General features: G+C 42.6%; 1 protein-coding gene across 3 annotated transcripts; it reads left to right on the top strand.

Annotated features, from left to right (window-relative positions):
* Positions 1-701: 701 nt before the first annotated feature.
* On the top strand, positions 702-10845 carry pcyt1ba (phosphate cytidylyltransferase 1B, choline a). 3 transcript variants are annotated; one of them, XM_066699651.1, is made up of 8 exons: positions 702-1019; positions 5640-5739; positions 6244-6360; positions 6757-6908; positions 7436-7514; positions 7711-7838; positions 8072-8260; positions 9129-10845. In XM_066699651.1, exons 1-8 carry the CDS (start codon positions 948-950, stop codon positions 9339-9341), a joined length of 1050 nt encoding a protein of 349 aa, XP_066555748.1. In that variant the 5' UTR covers positions 702-947; the 3' UTR covers positions 9342-10845. The 3 variants fall into 3 exon arrangements, with proteins under 3 accessions (XP_066555748.1, XP_066555747.1, XP_066555749.1); XM_066699650.1 differs by having other exon boundaries at positions 704-1019; positions 7711-7853; XM_066699652.1 differs by lacking the exon at positions 702-1019 and adding an exon at positions 3149-3288 and having other exon boundaries at positions 7711-7853.
* The last annotated feature ends 269 nt before the right edge of the window (positions 10846-11114 follow it).

The raw sequence follows: 11114 nt of genomic DNA, 5'->3' as shown, positions 1-11114 counted from the left end.
ACGTTTGACTGCATCTTGATTGCATCTTTTTACAGTGAGTTTCCAGATGCCTGAGCACGTCCTTGATTTAAGAATGGAAGAATGCTTCCTATACAATATGTGTATAGTATTTGATGTCTTTAAAAACAGGAAATAAAGTGTTACCCATCTGCAGTCTAACATTTTCCCCATAACAACACATACTTACTCTCATTATTATGTATTGTTTAAAATAATGTGTAGTCTCAGCTCATTTCATGTAATCTGCAAACACATTCTGTATACATGTTTTTGTTATTGTTGAGGAGGCCATGTTTATTTTATTTTGTATTTTTTTCCTTTATAACACAAGGTCTAATGTGCACAAATCAGATCTGCACCTTTAAGGGCTGGGATGAATGAAGACTGGCAAAATGCAAATCGGACAGGCTTTTCAAGGCAGTTGGTAATGGCTAAATGGGACAATTTATCAGGACAGAGCAGTTGCCATGGCTGCCACACTGGGTGCTTCTGTCCGAACAATAGCAGTCTGTTTCAGCTGGTTTTTAGATAATGCTTACTGAGGCATGCTGTTTTCCGGGCCTCCACATCATTGCACTTAAACTGCTGTGAGGAGCAGCATAATTATTTGAATGTGCCGCTATTCTAGGCCACATGACAAATCACAACACACACTCTGCACACACTGGATCAATGGGTGAGAGAGCGGCGGGAGGGAGTGGGGGTGGTATCAGCCCTTGCAGTCCTACCGGCAGGAATCACAACGCTTATCGTCCCCTAGGTAAACAGCAGTGACCTTTCGCTACTCTTGTCATATTTGGACGAGCCCACGACCAACTTGGCATGAACTTTGCACACTTTCCTGCTGTCAGCAGAGTCAGGCTGCTCTGACAGGCGAGCAGCACTCTCCTGACACTCCGCTGCTCCCACTGCGAGAGAGGCAGTGCCGGCTGACTGCAGCATCAGGGATGGTGGGCAGGAAACGCAGAGGAGAAGGCAAGAATGGCCTGGCACAGCACTACACGAAGGAACCACGCAAGGTAATGCATTCTTGCAGAGGGAGAGGAGGAGGAGGAGGGTGGGCTTATTAAAGTGTCAAAAAGAAAAATAGAAATAAATCACCAAAGTGCAGTGAATGATGTGTCAGTTCTGCATTGTCAGTTGTGGAGCCTACATTGCACTGGTAACATGATACCAATGTGTGTCTTCAGTAACAGGACTATATTCAGATTGCTGACCTAGATGAAAGGCTTAAGTATTCTGTGTTTTCTCATGCGCTCTGTTGGACATTTTCATAACTTCTTTGAATATATTAAAAAGGCCCCAAACAAATATTTGATGTAACTATATGTTTTGTATGTACTTGCATAGAGAGAAACCAAAAGATGGTTATTGACACTAATGCAATTTAAGCAGAAGATAGGCTCTTGCTTGTACAGCAGATTATAATTGTGAAACATAATATTTTAACTAGTCATCTGCATACAGTAAAGAGGGAATAGCAGACTATTGCCACAGTATAACATCATTTTTAATACAAAATGACTTTTTCTTTCTCATGTTTTTGCCGCAATGAATATTCCACAAAGTGAATTTTAACATTCAGTTTTTGTTATTTTGAGATAACAGTGTCTATCCAATGATACTCCCGGGTCTCTTTCAGTATCTTTATGGGGATATATCCTTAAATAGAACAGGCTGCCAGCCAGCTAAACAATTTAGAAATCAGTCAAATGATTAATTGATTTAAACAAAAATCTGAATTCAAGTCATTGTCTTTAAAAAAGTCACCAATACTGCCCCCAAAGCAGTAAAGCTTGTGCAAATAATTATACCATTGTTTTTCTTCCTCTAAACAAAGAACACACTGTACTGTGTTGCCTGTATATAGTCCAACTGCATGGGAAGCATCAGATGTATTATACAGTAAAAATGTCAAAATGTATATTATTAATAGTTTTTGTTGGAAATTAGTTTGGAGATGGTTTCGTAGTTATTCTGTCTTCAAATGCATTATGGAAACAGTGCTACCATGCGGAGACATGACAAATTACACTAAGAAAACAGAAAGCAAACCTCTGTACTGAATCAGCTGTTAAATCTCTGTCCATTCACACAAAAGTCCAGGTTCAAAGGATACTGACAACACACCAGTTGCAATCCATTATCTTTCTGGATGCATTTGAACAACTGCAAGCTTTGCAAGCAGGGTTCATAGTCTTGTTAAAACAGTAAGTAAATTGAAACAGTTATCTTTGTCAAGAGGTAGACCAGTATAAAATAGACTGGGCAACACCTACTGCTGTTATTAACCCCCCAGTGAATTACTGAATGACCTTAATGGAAGATATAATAAAATATACATAAGATTCAATCTGTTAAGTAAGACATATGTATAAACTCAGGTTTTTTGCTTCTGTTTTTTTTTTTTTTAATCACCATATTTTTGTGGGAAAGTAGTACATTTGGGCTTGGTTTCTGTTGTGTTCAAATATATCAGCTTAGATCACAATACAAATTATTGGGTGAAGTATTTTACATTTACAAAATAAAAACATAACATTTTAATGCTTGTGAAAAAAATCCGCTTCTCAAAAAACTTTTAAAATCCTGATATAAATCATACACATAAAAGTTTCCTTTGATCTATAAAATCATGTCCATGGCTGAGTCAGACGCTTTACTGGAGCTGGCAGGTCCAGGGTGGCTGTGTAAACACTAGTATGTTATGCAAGCAGGGAAAAAAAGTGAAAGGCATTTTACACTCCCCTACAGCCAGCAGTGGCAGCATTGATCAAATATGAAAAAACTGAATCGCTACAATGCAACGAAAGTCGGCTTTTCTCTCTCCCTGTAGCAAATAAATACATGAACAGACACACCAGCGCAGCGCAATTGCATCTCCGAGCATCTCCGAGCGCCTCCGAGCATCTCCGAGCGCCTCGCCGGTGGCGCTATGGGTGTCTCGGCCAATCAGCGGGCCGCATGCAGATGAGCGCGGGGCGGTCGCCATGGCGACGGGCCGGGGCCGCGCGCGCGCTGGGTGTTCGCTGTGGGCCTGCGCGCGCACCCCCCCCTCCTCCGGGGACCGCGCGGAGTGAGCGAATTGCCGGCGAAGAAAGGCCGGCGCCTGGGGGGGGAGGTGGAGGTAGAGGGGGAGGCAGGCAGGCAGGCAGGAGTGGGTGGGGGCACAATAGAGAGCAAGCAGGCTTGACAGCTGCCCGACGCTGATGCTGAGTCACAGACAGGTATCCCGAAAGCCCCTGGACCATGGAGGAGATAGAGCACACATGCCCCCAGCCGCGGACGGTGAGTGCATCCTTTGTGTGTCGTGTTTGGTGTGGGCTCCATCTCTCAATTGCTTTCTTTGTCTTGGAGGAGAGAGAGAGAGAGCAGGCAGCGTACGACGGGCTGCGTCTGTGCCCCTGCCCGCCTCGCCTTGTTCCCGGCGCCCAGAGAGTGGCACCAAGGCAGGGACAGGCTGCTTCCCTTGGTGGCAGGACATCTCTGCGCCTCGCTGAACCGGCCCGTTAACTGCTGCTCAGCGGCTGTGCATCCACGTCTTGCCAAACGGCCTCTCAGAAGAGATGCGCCCTTAGTGGGATGCGATAGCGGAGCGCTGCGTGTTTTGATTGCCAGGGGCCGAGCGCCTGCCTGCTCCCGGAGTGCCGCGCAAAGGTCACTGTGGCAGATCCAGCGTGCGTGTCCGTCCTGCTGCTGTTACTGATTCTGCCCATCACAATTTAATAAGCACAGCCTGTCTGTTAAGTAGCAGTAATGATGGGAAATCCGTCCATGCTGCTGGCGTTGGGTAGGAAGGTTGTGCCTCCTGGGCTGACTGCTGCCAATGTGTGTGAACATGTAGTCTGTACACCCTGCAGTGGAAATTGAAATGTAGAATCACTCTGCTGACTCGGTGGCTGATTCTATGGGTTTGCTTGTTGTTGTCATATAAGGGATCTGCCGCTGTCCCTGTGGTCCCCCCAGGACTGGATCACTGACCACCTGCTTGTTACACAGCGTGTTTTTGGTGCCACTGTAAACCAGCCCTCACCTCTGTCTGCATGGCCTCCATTTCTGTTTTGTTTCACTGTGCTGTCAAGCTCAATCCAAAATCTGTTTGTGTCCATCCCCATCAATTTTCAAAACTGCAGATCAGTACCTGCCTGAGCAGCTCTGGTGATACTTCTTACAAGCACTCGTGACAACTAATGGAGATGGCAGTGGTGCTGTTAAAGAGAACCTGAAGCCATTTGATGGGGGCTTTTATTAGGCCAGTGCTATGATTAAACAGGTTGTTATTGACAAACATGACCCTTTCCTTTCCAGACTGGCTCTCATCCTGTAGGCTCATCCTGTGTCTCTCCATTGCTTTTTCCATAGCTGTACAGTTCTGTGCAGCAGATATTTTAATGATCTTGTAAAAAAACAACAACAACATCATAGTGAACAAACCCTGAGCAGAATCTTTATCCAGAGGCCTACTCCCTCCAGTGAATGTCAAACTGAAGGAAACTCAAACCAAAATGATTGGCTTTTTTTTTTTTAGTCATCCACTCGGGGGAAAGAAAAATCTTGTTGCTATGAGCCCAGAAGGCTGCATGAATTGAATTATTGATACCAGAAAAAAGGACTTCCACATGAGCAGGCCTTGCACAGATCATGGTATTGCGCTGGGATATTCTCAGTGTCTCAGGTCTGTTTTCCTCATAGAAAGGCAACTCCACAATGCCTTTTGAATAGTGAAGGCCTCCTCATTTATTTTCTATTAATATAAGAGTTTCCTTTTGTATTACATGGTATGAAAGTGAGATTAATGTATTAAGATGGCAGAGAAGGCAGGTAAAGCCTGGTTTACTTTAAATCCACAAATACGTGGGGTAAAACAAAAAATGGAAGCATTTATTCATATTTAAAATCATCGATTTTCCTTTTTGATACCTTTCATAAATAGATTGAGCTGTGCTTACCCTGAAGGATACAGTACATAAAAAAACAAAAAGGGTCAGATGGGACACCGACCTTCATGGTATTATGTCTATATTTTATAGTTGAGATAATAATAACTTCAAAAAAACAACAACATATATTTGCAATAGAATGATTTAATTGACGTAGAATAGGCGGATCGTAAATCCGTAGTCTAAATAAAAAGTATTTACTACATGGATGTTTACCACAACAAAAAGAAAATAAACTGTGATGGCTAAACATGCAATTAAGCATATTTCTGCAAGGACAAAATGGGTGGAAATGTATTATTATTATTATTATTATTATTATTATTTATTTCTTAGCAGACACCCTTGTCCAGGGTGACTTACAAAATATTAGAGCAATACAAAATACAATAATACAGTGCAATTAAATGCATAATATATTTTACAAATTCAGAATGTACACACATAAATGTAAAGCTGTAGCAGACAGGGATTCTACTTTGAAGTGTCTTATGCTTCTTATTGTTCAGCTTGTGTCATGTGAGAGAGAAATCTGCCCGGCCTTTTTTTATTTTCTTCTTGCACTTGTGTTGTGCTGCAGCAGCAGGTGGCGATTCCTGAGAAAACACAACGCACTGTAGCACAATGTGGAGACAGCAGGCAGGGATCTCACTGTGCCCGCGGTAAACACGCATTTCTCCTTGTTCTCTTCTCTTGCAGACGCTGAGGGAACCTGCTGCATTCGCAGGAGAAACCAGCTGTCAGTGCAGGGCTCCTCATGAGAAACTAACTGTATCTCAGGCTCGGCGCGGCACTCCAGGTTAGGCCTGCTTCATCTATACTGTGAAGCCCTGCGGAGGCTTCTTGTTGTTGCTATTTTTATTTTTATTATTATTATTATTATTATTAGTAGTAGTAGTAGTAGTAGTAGTAGTAGTAGTAGTAGTACATTTTCTCTTGGCTAATTGTAAACAGCTGAACTGAAATATACTTACTGCAGAAATGTCCTCTCAAACACAATCCTGTGGTCTTGGAAGCTGAACACATTTACCAAAAAGCATTGATTTTCATTCGTCAAACATGAAATACAGAACAGATACCAAAATCAAACAAAGAAGATTTTAAAAACCACACAGCTGTGGTAAATCTTTCTCTTTCTTGTTTAACTATTTTTCCACAACTTGGTCATATGGTGCATCATGGTTTTGGACAGAATAGTATGTTTAGAAACATAATGAAACCATGACAGCTGCCCCAGGCTGAGAGTGGTGGGAAAGTGTGTTTCTTCGAGCTGTTTGCTGAGTGTTTATTTCTCGTCTTGCAGTGGACCGGCCTGTGAGAGTGTATGCTGATGGGATCTTTGACCTGTTCCACTCAGGCCATGCTAGGGCTCTCATGCAGGCCAAGAACCTGTTTCCTAATGGATACCTGATAGTAGGAGGTATGACTTTTCTGGTGTGAAACCCTAGTCTTATTTAAATCAAACTAAACTCATAATACGCTGGGGAAGCATTAAGAACAACCTGCAGCTCCGAGTCCTGTCTATGAAAGGAGGGATATAAGTCTGGTAGAACTGTGGCAGTTTTTCCATGGCTTAGCCATGTATGTCCTTGTGCTCTACCAAGGTTTTTTCTGCGCTTGGTATCATGATTTACTATACCTCTCCATGCTTTACACTGTTTTTTTCTTTGGTGCACTACAGTAAGCTTTTATAAGGTGCTACCCTAACAAGATTCTGGGTTCCTGCTGCCTTGTGGTCTCAGGATAGGCTTGCAGTGTGTCAGCTTGGCTGGAGGGCTGTCCTGGCCGAGGACTAACATCAGGCCTGTGTTGTCAGTGTGCAGTGATGAGTTGACCCACAAGTACAAGGGCTTCACGGTGATGACGGAGGATGAGCGCTACGAGGCCCTGAGGCACTGCCGCTATGTGGACGAGGTCGTCCGAGACGCTCCCTGGACTCTCACTCCGGAGTTCCTGGAGAAGCACAAGGTCAGTCCTGTGGGCAGGCATGGGGGTAGACATTCACTTTGAATTAGATTCAATAATAATAAACAATATATATGTGTGTATGCAAGATTATAAGGTGAACAGTGAAGCATTTTAATGAATGCCCAGATCAAGCAACATTTACTAATTTAAGTGGATATTTAGTTTTTTCTGGCTTGCCATTAGCCGACTCAGCTGCAGCTATATCATGTACAGTAATAGGGACACATCCATTAGCACTTGGCCTGCAACAGCACTCTTTTAATTAAGGAATTGAACTCAATTCATTTCTTTCCAACGAGTTACACAGTTAAACAGAGAGGTCTGGGATTTTCCTTTGCAGTGGTGATTAAATCCAGGTCTGGTCTGTAACAAAACAATTACCTGCAATTGAAGTAGATAGCCTTTTGTCCGGGATTAGACCGGATTCAGTCAGAGCTGCATGAGACGCCGCAGAGAAATGCCCTCTTACCTGCCATCCTTACCAGACAGACGAGGCTGTAACTCTAAGCCCCGTCTTTGTTCTGCAGATTGACTTTGTTGCTCATGACGATATTCCTTACTCTTCTGCGGGCTCAGAAGACGTCTACAAGCACATTAAGGAAGCAGGTGAGGAAGTGAAACCCTAAAGGAGGTTTACAGAAGACTCCTAGCATTGTGAAATGTGTTTTTCAATCAACCCAGATTCAGCCTCAGAAATACTTCAGGGTCTTATCTTAAGCCGTTCTCAGTAGCAGAATGGGGCAGGCATTTACTATTCCTTGTCTCTGCGTTGATCCGCTGTCCTCCTTTCGTCCTGATCCAGGCATGTTTGTTCCAACGCAGAGAACCGAAGGCATCTCCACTTCGGATATCATTACCAGAATCGTGCGGGATTACGATGTATACGCCCGGCGCAACCTCCAGAGAGGCTACACAGCCAAGGAGCTGAACGTAAGCTTCATTAACGTGAGTACTGCAGGCCTGCTGCAATAGGATCACATACAGGACATTTACTGCACTCTGTAATGTCTTGAAATGGTTCTTGTGACAACTGTACACCACTCTGGGTAAGGACATCTGCTAAGAAAGAACGAATAATAAGGGAAATAAATAACCCCCTTGAAATTAAGTTAAAAAAAAAAGCCACAGAAGGCACTGAACCAGTCCTCTTTTGTGTGTGCTAGGAAAAGAAGTATCGCCTGCAGAATCAGGTGGACAAAATGAAAGAAAAAGTCAAGAACGTGGAGGAAAAATCTAAGCACTTTGTGTATAAAGTCGAGGAGAAAAGCCATGATCTCATTCAGAAGTGGGAGGAAAAATCCAGAGAGTTTATTGGTAACTTTCTGGAGCTTTTCGGCCCCGATGGCGCTTGGGTAAGTATCACATACTGACTCCAGCACTTCTCCTAGTGAGGCAATCATCTCTCGGTTTTCCTTGATGAAACCTCAAATGAATTTGCAGTTTGTGCAGAATGTGCAGATATAAAAATTAACCCAATTAATATTACAAAATCTATTTTAAGGTGGCTTTACCAGGTAATATTAATGTAAACTATTACTTGTGCATGTATTAATATTTACAATATTTCATATAATAATTTGTAATAAAAGAGGTAACAGATTAAAATGAGATGACAAATTTAGATTAACTTGGTGCTCTCCGCTGTGCGTGTTCTCAAATACAGAGCAGAATTTTGTCTAGCAACCTTTCAGTCGTCTTTTTTTGGCTTCTGTTATCGGAAACGCATCTCCCCATGAACAGTTCTTTTTTCTTGTTATTAAACGCGCTCCACTGGAAAACCAATTTAATTTGTATGAAGAATCTTTTCAGTTGTGTCACTGCGGGGCCTCTGCACAGATTTATACTCGAGATACCTTGGTGCCAAAAGAATTTGATTAAAAGGAAATGTTTTCCCTGAAGGTCCTGGAGACCCATTTAATGTTTCCTTGGCCCATCTTGGGAAAGCCTGACAGAAAAATCCAAAACGATGTGTTTGTTGAAGTAATTAATGTCATTCTGCCTTTCGATGAGCATGCCGTGCAAAGTTGCTTCTCTCAGACACCCCAGTAGGTATTATAAAGCCCTAAGGAATGCTATTGAACTATTGGACTTTAAATATCACAGCTGTATTGACGTGTCTCGTCTCAGTGTGCTCTGACATTTATGTGCTTCGGGCCGTTTGGGCGGAGGCCTGCGTTGGCCCACAGGGGAGCTCACCGTCCACCCCTTTCCCTCCCACAGAAGCAGATGTTCCAGGAGAGGAGCGGGCGCATGCTACAGGCCCTCTCCCCACGCCAGTCCCCCACGGGCAGCCCCACCCGGGAGCTGTCGCCCTCACGCTCCCCCTCGCCCACCTACCGCTGGCCCTTCAACAAAACTTCCCCCCCGTCCTCCCCCAAAGCCGCCTCGGCCTCCATCAGCAGCATGAGCGAGGGGGACGAGGACGAGAAGTAGCCGGGGGGGCGCGCGCCGCTCACCCTCTCTGTTCCTCGTGACGCAGTACTGTACGCACTTGGGGGGGGGGAGGGGGGCACCCTGGCATCCGCTCTCCTCTCCACACCGGCAGTCTCTGGATGAAGTCTCCTAGCCCTCCAGATAAGTGTGCTGTAGAGAAGAACGTGGATTATATGGGACGTTGAAAGAGATTCGTAGGTTCAGGAGTACTAGTAAAGAAATGTCTTTTAAAATACTCACATGTATACACTTCTGACTTGAAGCACTTCATGCTGCATATAAATGTAATTATTATTATTATTATTATTATTATTATTATTATTTCATGAACCATGATAAAAGACCAAGTGTAATAATGTAATTGATATACAATAATTTATTAAATAGTAATCCTCTATTGGTTGCTCAGACAAACATTGTTGAAAGGCAATATATTTTCACTTACATTGATTCCACCCATGAGTTAAGAATTGTTCATGGATTTTCATGAACTTGTCAACAATTCAGTTAAAGTTGAGAATAAGTAAAATGCAAATTCATAACAAAATAACTTATTCTTACATTATTTTCAAGTATGACATCTAAAAACTGTATCTCGTGATTCTCAGTAACATTAATTTCACGCACAGATTAACATCATGTTTCCAAAGGTCTAAAAAACGATCTTTAATCCCCCTGGGAATACACAGAGCAATCGTGTGTAAGCCAATCATGAACAACCAGGAAATTAACCAATCTGTGTCAGTGCAAAAACCCCTGTTGGGAATATAGTTTAGGTCACATTAGACAAGAGCTACTAAGAGGCGGGTATGTAATTAATTCTGTAAGGATGTGTAATTGTGATTTTAATTATTTATTAAAAATGGAAAGCCAGTTCCCACTCTAATGCACAAGCTGTTGGGAATAAAACTCTCACCAGTTCACATCTCATGCACCTCTTCATTTTATCTTGAAGTAATTTATTAATACAATATTAATACAGTATTGCAGGGGGGCATAACTCTGCAGGTTTAATACCTCTCCTTAAATGATCAACAGCTTTAGATTCAAGATCAGGGTTCAGTTGGTCAAATTGATCAAATAGTTCAGTTCATTAACGGCTGAAGCAGAATGCCCACTAGAGGGTCCAGGGCCCCTGAGGATGGAGTTGTGCAGCCCTGCATTACACCTTTACTAGGACTAGGAGGGGTTATGCAATTACTAGATTACTAGATGAGAGCCTACTGACAAAAAAACAGACATAAAATCTATCGTTTTTCTGCCTAGGCCTTGACTCTGAAATTGCAGAGTGCAACAGCACGGTTTCTAGCAGGAGTCAATGTAACGAGCTCCTAAAGTGACAGACCATCATTGTTCTCAGAGACCACATGATTCAATATGCCTAAACTGCACTCTGTATGAAGTCAATGTACTGAATGTTCTGACAGAAACATTTAGATTTTTTTTTTATATACGTATAATTAAAGCTGCTTAATATGTAAATAAATAAACCTGTACAAAACAACCCGGTGTGTGGCATTTGTTTCTCACTGCTCAAGCTAAAATACCTCCAGGGGGTGTAAAGTTTTGATTTAAGGACATTCGTCATTAAAGAGCAAGAAAGCTTGAGGTTCAGTTACGTGTTTCATATTTAAATTTCCAGTAAGCATTACACATTTATTTTTTTATCGACAATACGTTTTAGGGTCCAACACACACCGAATTTGTCAAGTATTTTAGCTTTTTTCCAATATTTTTTTGCAAAGCATATTCCGCTTTAATGCAGAAAAAAAC

The sequence above is a fragment of the Amia ocellicauda genome, chromosome 3 (assembly GCF_036373705.1).
Source record: "Amia ocellicauda isolate fAmiCal2 chromosome 3, fAmiCal2.hap1, whole genome shotgun sequence".
Lineage (NCBI taxonomy): Eukaryota > Metazoa > Chordata > Actinopteri > Amiiformes > Amiidae > Amia > Amia ocellicauda.
Note: the sequence above shows the minus strand (reverse complement) of the source record. Positions and strands in the feature narration are given on the sequence as shown.

Coding starts and splice junctions, on each gene's coding strand:
- pcyt1ba (XM_066699650.1), top strand. CDS start 948: ATGGTGGGCAGGAAACGCAGAGGAGAAGGCAAGAATGGCCTGGCACAG. Junction 1,020..5,639: donor ACACGAAGGAACCACGCAAG/GTAATGCATTCT, acceptor CTTCTCTTGCAG/ACGCTGAGGGAACCTGCTGC. Junction 6,361..6,756: donor TGGATACCTGATAGTAGGAG/GTATGACTTTTC, acceptor CTGTGTTGTCAG/TGTGCAGTGATGAGTTGACC.